Genomic DNA, 14264 nt, shown 5'->3' on the forward strand with positions numbered 1-14264 from the left:
GAATTCATTGAGAAAAGAAAAAAGAATGGATTATGGGAATATAGGCCATATATTGCAGTAGGCTACAGGAGGATTTGTCAGCAATAATCAATAACAGATAGAGTTGCAATCATTTTTGTGATGTTCTTCCACTCAAACTAGCCCAATTAAATTGAAATGGTGTTTCTAAACTCTGACTGGCTACTGATAGCAGTTTCAGACTTCTATCCCCTGGATGGCGCTAAAGGTCTACTACTACAATTTACAGAGAGGAGTTCGACTCGACAAATTGAAGCACATTTAGCACAATAAACATAAGACTTTAACTTATTGGGGGTTAATTAAAACCCCTAACGGTTAAGTATAGGTCCATAGCTTGCAACGAAACTGACAAACAGCACAACTGTTTGTAAAATGCTCAAAATGAGTCATGTAGCTAAAATGCCAGAGGACAGGGAGGTGGTTCCTCACTGTCAGCAGATGCACCTGTGTGTCTTGTTTGGTTTGGTTTGGTGTCTGCACTCTGCATGTTGTCGACAGGACACTGAATGAATTGAATACCCTCCTCAACGTACACGGATGATGATTTAACAACCAAAGGAATGGCTCATACAGGTAGGCTATAGGGCCCCGGCCTCAGATGTTTGTTTTGTGAAATTGCAGATATAATGTAGTAGGCCTAGTAGCCTAGTAATGTACATGGAGGTTCAGAAGTTTCGAAATGAGCAGTTGAGCTTAGATTCGGTTGCATGGCTGGCTGGGGTATTTATTGAACAAGTGACATGCTTTGATGTCACTTGTGTTTATTTAAGTATAGTTGCCTTTAATAGGCCTATTAGTAGGGTGAATAGCATCCAGCATTTGTGTTGATGTAATACCCCCAATAGTTAGACCCCAAATTGAAATTTGGTACTAAGGCCTCGCCTAACCTGTGTCTGTCTCAGTTTACCACCCACCAGGAATGTACAGTTACAGTATGTTTGTGAGTAAAACATTCCTGGTGATTACACTGAGGAATTGAGAAAATGTTGAGTGGCTGTGAAATGTAGCTATTGTTGTTCAAGCAGGTGAGGTGAGTTGGAGAAAGACACACACACACACACACACACACACACACACACACACACACACACACACACACACACATTTATGTACTTATAGGCCTAAGGTATAGGCCTGGGTAGGCTACTTTTTATCAGGTGATTTCTTATAATTATTTCATTTTACTCGACTAAATTTCATCTTACTGAAACTGAACTTTTTTAAAAAGCATATATTTCTTGTCATTTTTTACCCAATTTTATTTTTCACATCACAATTTTACACCAGAATAGGCTATAATAGTGTGTGGAATTTTTATGCAAGCTTCCCACAAATTGCTGTTACATAAATTAAAATGAATAAGAGTGAACGAAAATGAATGTATCAAATAATACCATAACATGTTTGGGATTGTATCTACATTCATATGAATGAATATATGAGTGGGTAAACCCAGCAGAGAGGTTGTCTTGTCACACATACCATTACAGAGACTTACTGAACAGCAGTCAGTGTGGTTGTTTGGACAGCAGTGTCTGGTCTACTGTACTGTATGTGTTTAGCAGGTAATCATTAATGCCGGTGACATGTGTGCTGTGATTTTGACCTGGCTGCTGTGTGCAGCTGATCAATAGAACAAGGATAGCCTTGGGACTGTGAACCTGCAGCATGGATGATGTACTACTGTAACAACAACCTCCTGTAATGATTAGTGGCAGTATCTATCCAAAAGCTCACATCGTGTTGCACTGCCACACATTGTGAGCTTGTATATCAGCTATCAGCTGATGGTGTTTGTTTGCTCTTTCCAATTTTCCAAATACAAATGTCCCTCCCTAGCCGCAAATTGCAACACTAGATTTTTTTATAATCGGATGAATCTAGGGTTGCAATACCTCCCATAGGCAGCCAATGCATCAAAACGTTTTTTTTTTGCTATCTGATTGTGTTAAACGACGTCAAACTCACCAATATTGCGGCTCTATGGAAAGCTTGGAATTTACTCTTTCTATCTGCAAAGTGTTTGTTTCAGAAAAATCCACAGTAGACATGTTAGGAGCTACTTTCTATCCAAGAAATTTGGTTCAGGTGATCATCTTTTCTAAGTCCTGGAGTTTGGAAGCGCTCGTGGAAAATCCCTCAACGGTCCTGTGACCACCTGGTTCTAAATGTCACATTATGCAGGAGGCAGCGGGACATGGCGTTATAGAAGACGAGCGCTTTCTGAAGTTCAACACTTAGAAAATAAACCATGTCTACTCGGATTTCTTGACAGAAAATAAATCATAACAATTATACGGTGGATTTTTCAGAAACAAACACTTTGCAGATAGCAAGAGTAAATTCCAAGCTTTCCATAGAGCCACAATATTGGTGAGTTTGAAGTCGTTTAACACAATCAGATAGCAAAAAAACTGTTTTGATGCATTGGATCCCTATGGGAGGTATTGCAACCCTAGATTCATCCAATTATAAAAAAATCTAGTGTTGCAATTTGCGGCTAGTCCCTCCCCATCTTTCCTTCATTCCTTATATTATTTCCTCTCCTCTCCTCTCCTCTCCTCTCCTCTCCTCTCCTCTCCACTTTATTTATAAAGCACATTTAAAACAAAGGCCCGTACACTCCGTAACAAAACAAAAAAATCACAAGAGACAAAATAGACACATTGTCTATTGGAAACAGCAACTCCCAGTCTGAATTTTCAAATGCCAAGGAGAACTAGTGAGTTTTCAAACATGATTTGTGGGGTGGAAGTTCATTCCGCAGTTCCACACTATTACAACGGAAAACGACCTCCCCCGGGTCTTCAGTCTTGTTGGTGGGACCTTATGAAGTGACTGGTCAGTAGACCTCAAGACCCTGTAGAGCCATTGGGTAGAAGGTAGAAGCTCCGACATGTACCCATTTAAAGACTTAAACATATTCTAAATGACATCATCTTAAACTGAATCCTATAACGCAGTGGTTCTCAAAGTGGGTCTCTGTGGGACTCTGTGGGTTCCTTATTAGGGCGTTCTAAATTGACCCATACAAGTCTGTAACTCTGACAGTGTACAAATGGAACCAAATGAACCCTAACAGGTTCATTTGGTTCCATTTGTACACTGTCAGAGTTAAGGGGAGACCTTGAAATTTGGAAGTTTGAGAAACACTGCTGTAACGAACAGGGAGCCAGTGTAGGGAGGCAAGAATCGGGTAGATGTGATCATACTTCCGTGCCCTTGTTAAGAGGCACCTCTGCTCTCCTCTTCTCTCATGTTCTCTTCTCTCCTCAGGTGTGTGTTGTGCCAGCCTGGAGGAGCCCAAGGCTCTGATGAAGATGGGTCTTAGCATGCTGGTCATTGGCCACGTCAACTTCCTGTTGGGGGCCATAGTGCACGGGGCAGTGCTGCGACACATCAACCTGCACAGACAGGCCAGGGCCATGGAGTACGCCATCTCCAATGTGGTGGCGCTGGTGTGTGGAATGCTGGTGAGCAGGCAGACACACACACACAGCACAGATGCAGGGGGGACGAGTACAGTACATACAAATGACTTCATTTCAGTCAGGACATCTCGTGAATTGAATTAAAATATCTTTAAAGGAATAGTTCACCCAATAAAAAGACTTTCTTTCTATCGATTACTCACCCCATGAAGACTTGAATTCATGGATTTATTTCATTTTGTTTTGTTTTTCTCGCATTCCCAAGCCAATAATTTGATGACCAGCAGTGGTTCCCTAATCCCTATGGAGACACAAAGAGCCTGCTTAGTTCCCTATGGAGACACAAAGAGCCTCCGCAAAGTATTGGCTTAGGAATGCGTAAAAAACAATCGATAGAAGAAAAGTCATTTTGGGGTTGAACTATCCCTTTAACCACTTAAACCCTTATACTTCATTGACCAGAGTCCCCAAGCCAAGGTCTCTTTTATACTAGCCTACAGTAGGTCTGCTTCTATTTTCCCTCTTCTCTAAATGTCTCTGCCGAAAATAGCCGATGTACAATTTCTCAATGCGTCAGATCTGTTATCCTATTATTTCATGCCCAGAACAGGGATGCTTGTGTTCACATGGTTATTAATGAATATAGAAAGATCAATATATTTATTTGGTTCGTTTAGGTACTGGGAGGGAGAACGCTGCATCTCGCCTGCATTTATTTGCTGCCATCTTAAACGAGCACTCGGCTTGAGTTTTTTAACCACTTTAACCCTAGCATCACAATTTTGGACTTGATGTGTAGATCGGCTATAATTTCGAAGTAATTCAGAAACATTTTGTGGTTAACCGGTTGAAAGGCTAGGCTGACCTTTGTACACTGTGATGTAAGTGTGATGTAACACAGATGTACAAAGCCAATTAAATGAATAATGCATGTTAGATTAGGTGTGCCATGTGCTGGCATTACTGTTGACTTGTCAATGCTTGCATATGGGCGCACCTACATCTAAAACCCATTATTCATTTTATTAAGAGCTGTGTAGCTCATATCCGCTCTGCCTTAACCATTAGATGGCAGAAAACTAACAAAAGTGGCTTAGTGTTAGCTTCTCCTAGATAAATGGGATTTTGGGGATGCCTGAAAGGGGATAAATAGGATATCGTCATTGTCGGCTGGAAATCTTGTATGTCCAAAACCGTTCGTTTTGTATTTATCATTTATCAGCCGATCTACAAGCACACAACTGCGAGGCGTTGTGTGCTTGTAGATCTGCTGTTTTCACTACTTTCGTGCGACGGCCTTGTATGATGAAGCAGGGCTTTCCTTTCGAAAAAGTTTACACATTTGAAACTTGGAGATACAAGGTTTCTGCCCGACAGTGACGGTATACTAAATGAGTGTAAGACTACTAGTAAGACACCTCAGGGTGACATGCGACCTTCGAGGTCGTGCCAATTCTTGGCCATCTGGCCAGTGATGTATGGGATGATGTGCAAGCTATGTTTTGTGGATGGAAATGAGCTTATAGCTAAATCTGGCATATTTACATGCTGTCATGTTTATTGATTGAACTGTTTATTAATGTGCACTGTCCCCGATAATAAATAAAGTATTAACATACTTGGAGATTACATACAGAATAGATTGATTATTAAAATAATAAAAACTGTCCTGTGTTGTTATTGCAGGGTGTCGTCGTTGGAATTCTAGCAATTGTCCTGTCTAAAAACAAGCGAAACAGAGCTCTGGTGAGTGTTGCATTTTTAATAGGAAAAGTTCTGGGGGGAGAAAGCAGAGATGTCAGAGATGGTTGCTGCACTGTGTGCCGTTTCCATTTCTGCTGGCACCTCGAGTCTTATTTTGATCTCACTCCCACTGTGTTCAGGCTGTGTTCCGCTCGCACTCAAAGTTGTATTGCGCGTGTGTACAGATCGTTATTCTCATTCGGTGTCTGCCTCGCCAGTCAGAACTAGACAGAAGCCTTTTTGAAGTCCCACTTCTGGCCGCGGGCGCAGCCGAAACACATCAGTCACAGCTTGAGTCCCATCTGAGCTTGGAGTACGCTTTCTATCTTCCGCTTGTTGTTTTATCGCCTCTGGTCACGTACCACTGCTCTCCCCTGTTTATTTAATCAGCCGTCGGTCCGCTCAGACGAGACCGGCGAGTCAATGAGGGGCACAGAGCTTCTCTTTACTTTACAATACCTCCTGGGACGGCAGCACCACTCCCCTTGCCTTTGTTTGTGACCACAGAACCAAGGCAAGGCTCAATGGACTCACAGTAGTTTAATCACTTTAAACCTGTCATTATGCAGTAGTAAAAAAAAGAATTTAAGCAGAAATAGACGATCTATTAGCTCACAACGTGTGATGTGTTTTGTGCTTGCAGATCTGCCATTTTCACTATTCGTCGAACGACAAAGTATGTAGGGCTGAAGTGGTTTAAGTGCATGCACTTCGCATGAATAAATAAGTATTGTAGTAACCTTGTTAACGTCAGTGGGGAGTGAATAATTTGATCGCACCCTAGAGTAGTGAGAACCACACCTTATGAAACCCTGACACATTTTGTTATCACACTCCCTTGGCTGCATACAATACTTTTATCTCCCAGAGTATCGGTGTTCTAATCAGGAGTTGATTTCCCAAAGTAATCTAATCTCATGATTTATTAATCATGTAAGTTCCTTCCTATTCCTATGGGTGTAAAAGTACAGTTATTAACACATAAATAACATGAGATCTGAGGACTATCAATTCAATTCAAAGGAGCTTGATTGGCCTGAGAAAACATACGTTAACATTGCCAAAGCAAGTGTCACAATTAAAATAAAAACAGTTGAAAATGAGGAACATATATACAGTTGGAGGGGGTACAGCATTGTGTAAACTCTTTACATACAGTAAACTATCATTGTACTGTATATAAAGAGTAGAAAGACAAGTAGAGAGGAGAAAAAGAAAAGAAAAATGTTTTCTCAATATTCCCAATTTAGTAATTAAGCCAATTCCCTATACCTTACTTCTCTACAAGTATATAAGAGTTAACAAGTTGTTAATGTGACTCTTTAAAAGAAAAGATATGTATGTGTTGCTTCTGTGTGTTGACCAGACATGGTCATTCTTCCTGGTCAGCTTGGTGTCTGGACTGATGGCCACAGCCTCCGCCGTTGGTCTGATGGTTGCCGTGGTGAGAGCCATCGTGCACGGCGGACGCAGTCTTCTTACTCACTGTCGTTTCCCAGACGCCATTGGCTATTCCAGCATCACCAATGAATGCCCGTTCGACCCTACACGCATCTATGTAAGTGTGTGTGTGTGTGTGTGTGTGTGTGTGTGTGTGTGTGTGTGTGTGTGTGTGTGTGCGTGTGCGTGTGTGTGTGACATTGAAGCTTAAATCTGCTATTTTACTTTAATGAGTAGAATGTTATGTTAATCTGAAATGTAGACCCTGGTTATGGGTCGGACATGTTGTACTACGGTAGTTGACTAGTGGAACTGCCTGAAGCACATAGGCATAATATCTCACCCAACCAATCGGGGTTGCCTCTTGGATATGCGGGAGTCTCAGGTTCAACTCCTGGGTAGGAGTCGGACATAAAAAGTTAACTCTTTCTTGCAGCTCTCTTTCATTGCTGGCACAATGAAAGATTTCACATTTTTCAGGCACCTTGGTGTGGAGAGCAGGACTGCTTTATCCCACCTCTTGGTATGTCCTGTTAGAGGCCGTTCAAGACACATTAGCTTATTTTTTTAGCATGGCTATTGGCTAATAGACTAATGTTTTCTCAGTTGAGTTCATTGTTACCAATTGAAAGGTTACCCATTTGTATCAATCTGTTTGAATGAGGTGTGCAATATCACTGCTATATAAATTACATACGTGTGTGTGTGTGTGTGTGTGTGTGTGTGTGTGTGTGTGTGTGTGTGTGTGTGTGTGTGTGTGTGTGTGTGTGTGTGTGTGTGTGTGTGTGTGTGTGTGTGTGTGTGTGTGTGTGTGTGTGTGTGTGTGAGAGTGTATTGTATATACTGTATACTTTGTATGCAAACAGAAGTATAGATGCAGTATATCATCACTGTCGGGCAGAAACCTCGTATCTCCAAGTTTCAGATTTTTTTTTTTTTCACAAAGTAAAGCCCTACTTCATCATACAAGGCCATCGCACACAAGTAGTGAAAACAGCTGATCTACAAGCACACACCGCCTCGTGGTGCGAGGCGTTGTGTGCTTGTAGATCGTCTGTTTTCACAAGTTTAAATCATTTTAAAAATGATAAATACAAAACAAACGGTTTTGGACATACAAGGTTTCCACCCGACAACGACGATATATATACTTGTGAGTATTAGACTTTTTTGTCCCAGGGGGGGATTTGTTTTCACAGCCCGGTCAACACAGAAACACAGAGGCAAGTCGCTCTGGATTAAGAAGCGTCTGGATTTGAGCGTCTGCTAAATGCCACTCAGTACATACAAATGTAACACAGTGTGAGATTCAGCCTCTGAGTATCCTGGGTGTTTCATCATGAATAACTTTCGTTCCACATGAGGCCCGCATGAAGTCCGAATATTCTAAGCAAAGAGCCTGCTTGTGAAATTGTTTTGGCGCTCTCAAATTGTTTTTTCCGCTCCTCGATTTTCCCTGTGAAATTGGCCCGCTCCCCACCTGGAAATGAAAACACACTCGTTTTTATCTTTTTGCTTCAAAACATGCATTTTGTTCACGCTCCACAGGCACCCTCCAGAATTGAAACTCTGAATCGTATCATTGCGCATGCAGGCAGGCACAGATGTGCTGTGTCTCCAGTTGCTGCAATGCCTGCGGGTGTTCTCAGGGGCGTCACACCAAATTCTGCGCCCTGGGTACAAGGATTCACTGCGGGCCCCCCATGAATGTTAACTATTGAAAAATAGCAGATATACAAGCTCACAGCGCGGCACCGAGTGCCGCGCTGTGAGCTTGTAGATCTGCTATTTTTGAAAAATCGTGAAAATGTGTGCAAGAAACCTTATGTCAAGGACCCCCAAGATGATATGTATTTGGCCACGGACCCCGATCTCAAAATATTTAGTTCCAGGGACCCCCAGAAGCAAAATTTGAGTTAGAAATGTTCGCTTAAAAAATACATATATTCAAAGATTTTCACACATTTTCACAACTTTTCAAAAATAGCAGATCTACAAGCTCGCAGCGCGGCACTCGGTGCCGCGCTGTGAGCTTGTATATCTGCTATTTTTCAATAGATAAAGTTATTAGGGCCCCTCCACCTTGGGCCCCAGTAACTCAGTCCCACTTTCCTACCCCTTGTGACACCCCTGTCTCCAGTTGCTGCAATGCCTGCGGGTGTTCTGGCCTGTGATGGTGTTTCTGCACAGTCCAGGTGAGGTTGGCTACTCACTCAGTCACACATCTGTTATTCTGTGTCTCTCAGAGTACCACCCTGATCCTGTGGGTGCCTCTGATCGTCACATCCATCGTCCAGTTGGTGTTTTCCACGCGATGCTTCGCCGTGTGTCTGACATTCCTGGGTCTGCCATGCTGCAAGAGGCCCCGAGGCCGGAGGCCAGTGGTGAGTGTTGACCAGGCACGTGCACATAACATAGACATCAAAGGGGGCTTGAGCCCCTGCCCTGATATCTGTCTGTAAAAAGTGTCCTCTCCAGACCATGAATGCAGTTTTTACTATGATGAAAGAAATGCAAATGCCCTCCTTCCATGCCAATACCCTGGTGTTGTGTCCCTATTTTAGACGTGCCAATAGGCGAAAATGTTTAGAAAACATTTTGAATTTCTTCACAAATAGACAATCTACAACAGTATCGGCTATTTTTTTATTTTTATCGTCTCTTTATCGACTTTTATCCACTCAAATCACAGTAGTTTGACCTTATATGTATGTTAAGTATGTTAATACAATATAGCTAGTACATGTGCAGTGGTTGGAGGTGGCCTCCCTACTCCAGGGTGTTGTATAGTTTATAGTTACCTGTCGGAAGAGAGAGACAGCAGACTTTAAGCTTTAATCATTAGCTTACTTACAATGTGAAATAATTTCAATTTCCAATTATTCAGTTATGTATCTCTATTCGTCACCTTCTCTAGATCAATACAGATAATAATTTCTGTGTTTCCTATATTAATTAATTCCCGGATTAGCCTATTGAATCTACACTAGAGTTCTCAAATTCTGCCCGAACCCGACCCGACATTTAGGGTAGGATAGGGCCTAAAAGGTATGCTAATTAGTCGGGCCGGGTAGGGCCTCAGGCTCAATGAAAGAAAAATATATATATTTTTATTATTTTATTACTTTTACTCTGTGATAGAGTTCTCAAATTCTTCCCAAACCCGACTATACCTGACCCAACCCGACCCGACGTTTTCGGGCCGGGTAGGGCCTAAACTGTATGCTAAGTAGTCGGGCTGGGCCAGGCCTTGGGCCGGCCCACTTAGGGCCCTGTTAGGACCGGGCCTTCATTTTTGGGCTGTTGAGAACTCTAATGATACACTCTATAAGTTTTATGTCTGTTGTCTCCCTCTCCTGATGGAGGAAGGCAATTGCAGCGATAGTTCATGAAGTCCATTAAAGATGCTGGTGCATCTAGTGCCCAATCCTGTGCTTGTCAACCAGTACTGTAGGTGTCCTACCTATGGATTCCGCCAACGTTATAGGATAGACCCGCCTTACCTTTATTGTGTTAAGGTTAGGTCTAGGCATAGTTTTGCAGAGGTTAAGGTTAGGTTTTGTCATAGTTGCAAAAACGCCAGGAAGGAAGAACTGTCAATCACAGCGACTGCTGGCCAATCACAGCGGGTCTCCCGCCTAGAAAAGCGGTGGGATCCTTAAAGGCCCACTTCACCTCTGGTACAACCAGATCTTATTTTATTGTTGTTTGGGACACGATCAACACAATCCCGAGTTATTTTTTGTGTTCAATCTGTGTTTTGAGATATTTTAGTATTTCAGCATGACTAGTGATGCATTTTGCATCATATGATGCAGCATGATGATGCAAAATGCATCATATGATGCAAAAAATAACTCGCGATTGTGTTGATCGTGTCCCAAACAACAATAAAATAAGATCTGGTTGTCCCAGAGGTGAAGTGGCCCTTTAAGCACGCACCTGGCCCCGGAGTCTAATCGATTGATGGAAGAGTAGGGAGACCGCCTCCGATCACTGCAGAATCAATGTACTAGTTCTATTCATGCTCCACAGATGAATCTACAAAAATTGCAGATCTACAAGCTAACAGCGGCACCGACTGAGTGCCGTGCTACAAGCTTGTAGATCTTCTATTTTTGAAAATATATCTTTGAATATATATTATTTTAAAGCGAAAAAATAATTACGATCAGTTACATATAATTCTAGGGGTCCTTGACAATAAAAACTTTGAGCACCACAGATAAAGAAATATACGTTTTTCAGAAAACCATTAGGATTCAAAAGAAATTTTTAGTTCTTTGAGGGCCGATTCATACTCTACTTTTAGAGCCGAATTTGTTTCGGTTCAGCTCTGTCCAAACTACAATATAACCTCATTCAGAGGTTCGGGGGTGGGACGGGTACCGTCATTAATGTAAGCCATTTACCATGAGAGGGAGTGTTTGAAACAACCCTGAAACAGTGGTAAATCAGCCAACAAGCCACGATCCTCGAATGGTAAATTTGTTTTTCTACCACTTCTGCCATATAAATGAAAGAAAACACAGTTGTAACTTGCATTGATCAACTGCAACACAACAGTGAGCGGGGTCCATGAGCCAACTCTAGGTTGTTGACTGATTTACCACTGTTTTAAGCCAATCAGAATCCAGTATCTGAACATGCGACCACAAAAAGTGGCAGAATCGGCTGTTCGGTACCACCGAGATTTTGGGACTCCCCGCACCAAACCTAAATTAAATTTGTCTCTAAAAGTAGAGTATGCATCGGCCCTTAGTCCCACATTGTGGCTTGGATGCTTGATTTTTGCTTAATTGTGAAATCGTTCCCAAGCGCGTCTCTTGTTTCTCCCCTCTCTCTCTCCAGGTAAACGGTGCAGCGGTGCAGCCGATGGAGACAACAGCGGTTCCTCTCTACGCTCCACCTCCGACATGGCAGCACCAGGAGCGTGGGTTCCACGGTCATCCTCCGTCGGAGAGGCAGCCTCTCAACCAGCCCCCCAGAGGAAGCAACACCTTGCCCTTACCCACCATCACCGAGCAGCACCAACTACTGGAGAGAGGTACCATGGAGAGGTCCAGCTTCTGGGTTTAGATGACGCTAAGATCACACGTTTATGTGTCTTCTGGTTATACAGTATCTGCTATTTATCTGTGGAACCGTGAGTAAAACAACATGTAATGCATCAGCTCCTACAATTCCAAGTGCTTTGTCAGGGTCCCCAGTGCAAATATGATTATTTTGGGGGGGGGTCACAGCCTGAAAAGGTTCAGAACGTTGGAATCACACATGTCTTGTACATTAGGAATAGTAATGTCTGATTTGTACTCCACTCCACACGTTTTACATGCAACACTGGCGCATGAACCATTCAGGCCGGGTACACATTTTAGTGTATGGGAGGGGCTTACAGTACATGTACAGTATGTATCAACATATTCGTTTTTGTAGGCTAATTTCTGATTTGGGCCTAACTATAGGTTAGGCCTAAATGGGTTAAGATCACATGTCTGTCACATATATTAGAGCAGTGTTTCTCAAACTTTCAAATGTCAAGTTCTCCCCATAACTCTGACAGTATACAAATGGAACCAAATGGTTCCATTTGTATGCTGTTGAGAGTTACAGACTTGTATGGGTCAATTTAGACCCCCATTAAAGAACCGACAAAGTCCTTAGAAACCACTTTGAGAAACACTGCATTAGAGTAATGTCTAACAATACAGCCTAATGTATCCTCCGTGGTACGATAGTGCCTCTTGCCGACAAGAACTGATGCGACGTGTCGTTAGCTTGTCAGCAAGCGACACTGTCTTAGTATTATTGAGCTTGAATAGCACCCACAACCCCGCTCCGCATTCATTATACCCATGGCAACTGTGACCCCCAGACTCTAAACTGTTACAAATGTTCATGTTTTATGTTGTTTGTAGTTTTTTTGCTAACTCGTGTGACTAGTACTTGAGGTATAATCTGTGATTTATCGATCTTAAATGCCAAGATTGTTATTTGAACAAGCACACAGGATTCCAGTCACATCAGTATTTTGAGTGTGTGTGTACGTGCGTCTCAACTGGTTCAGCCAGCCTGTCTGTCATTCTTTCGTAATAAGTCGCGTGTAAAGAAGCTTGCCATCATGTTTGAGTGTTTTGTCTCTGATAAAAGGTCAAGAGAAATACGTTTTGAGTTAGAACTAGTGCTTTGATGTGGCTGCTTTGGCTTGAGCATATTTATTTTATTTCTAAATAAAAATCACATTGATACATGTATTATCCCCGTGTTTGGCATTGACTTGAAATATTTATTTGAATTAATAATTCATTATAAAATCGGTGTAACTTGGAATGTTTAATTGAATTATTAATTAATAATGATGAAATCAATGTAACTACTCAATGATGTTGGCAATCGGTGACCTGACAGGACTAACTGGTTATACTCTCTCTCTCTCTCTCTCTCTCTCTCTCTCTCTCTCTCTCTCTCTCTCTCTCTCTCTCTCTCTCTCTCTCTCTCTCTCTCTCTCTCTCTCTCTCTCTCTCTCACACACACATACTTCCATCCACCTTCTTGGTAACTAGAGGTTCGCGGCCTTCGGCCGCTCACATCTAGAGTCCACGCCCGCTTCTTTACTAAAAAACTTTAAAAAAAAAAATGGTGGGGGGGGAACTATTGTGTCGGAACTATTGTGTCGGAACTATTGTGCCGCAGCGCACGTTTCCGGTCGGACATATTTGACCGCCGGACGCACTGGAGAGAAGTGACTGTTATGCCTCTGCTATTTCTCTGCACTCAATGTGGAGGCAGCAGCAGCAGTGCACATTAGGGATGGGTATCGTTTGGATTTTCACGATTCCGGTTCCGGTTCTGCTTATCTGTTCCGATTCCTAACGGTTCCTATTTCGGTTCCAAAATGGTTAAAAACACATTTTTTTAGCCGAAGCTGAATAGAGATTTTTTGCCTCTGCTATTTCTCTGCACTCAATGTGGAGGCAGCAGCAGCAGTGCACATTAGGGATGGGTATCGTTTGGATTTTTACGATTCCGGTTCCGGTTCTGCTTACCTGTTCCGATTCCTAACGGTTCCTATTTCGGTTCCAAAATGGTTAAAAACACATTTTTTTAGCCGAAGCTGAATAGAGATTTTTTTTATTTTTTATTCTATACACACATTATTTTTAAACATTCTTTATTTATTTATTGGGTAATAAAAGGTAATGTAATGTCTTCAGTTGCATAATTGCACATTTATGGCCTAATTGTGTTATGATTACTATTTTAGGCCTGCCAATGTTTGGGGAGAATTCAGTTTCATTTTAGCAACACTGTCACACACACACACACACACGCACGCACGCACGCACGCACGCACGCACGCACGCACGCACGCACGCACGCACGCACGCACGCACGCACGCACGCACGCACGCACGCACGCACGCACGCACGCACGCACGCACGCACGCACGCACGCACGCACGCACGCACGCACGCACGCACACACACACACACACACACACACACACACACGCGCACACACACACACACACACACACACACACACACACACACACACACAGCTGGTGTAAGTATCTTGCTATGAACTGTCTCTAGATGTGAGTCGCCCGAAGAGCCGCCGAGCTTCTT

The 14264-nt window shown here is 42.6% G+C and overlaps 1 protein-coding gene across 1 annotated transcript; it reads left to right on the forward strand.

The window, feature by feature from the left end:
• The first annotated feature begins 455 nt into the window (after window positions 1-455).
• Window positions 456-12889, forward strand: LOC308292255 (keratinocyte-associated protein 3-like). The gene is made up of 6 exons (XM_080734566.1): window positions 456-594; window positions 3298-3494; window positions 5139-5198; window positions 6562-6753; window positions 8882-9019; window positions 11487-12889. Exons 1-6 carry the CDS (start codon window positions 582-584, stop codon window positions 11712-11714), a joined length of 828 nt encoding a protein of 275 aa, XP_080590692.1. The 5' UTR covers window positions 456-581; the 3' UTR covers window positions 11715-12889.
• Window positions 12890-14264: the final 1375 nt, after the last annotated feature.

This window comes from Nannobrachium achirus (assembly GCF_963921795.1).
Source record: "Nannobrachium achirus genome assembly, chromosome: 10".
NCBI lineage: Eukaryota > Metazoa > Chordata > Actinopteri > Myctophiformes > Myctophidae > Nannobrachium > Nannobrachium achirus.

Bases quoted from the DNA above. Each gene is read 5' to 3' on its own strand.
- LOC308292255 (XM_080734566.1), top strand. The intron at 3,495-5,138 runs GTGAGCAGGCAG...TTGTTATTGCAG, and splicing joins CGCTGGTGTGTGGAATGCTG to GGTGTCGTCGTTGGAATTCT. The intron at 5,199-6,561 runs GTGAGTGTTGCA...TGTGTTGACCAG, and splicing joins ACAAGCGAAACAGAGCTCTG to ACATGGTCATTCTTCCTGGT.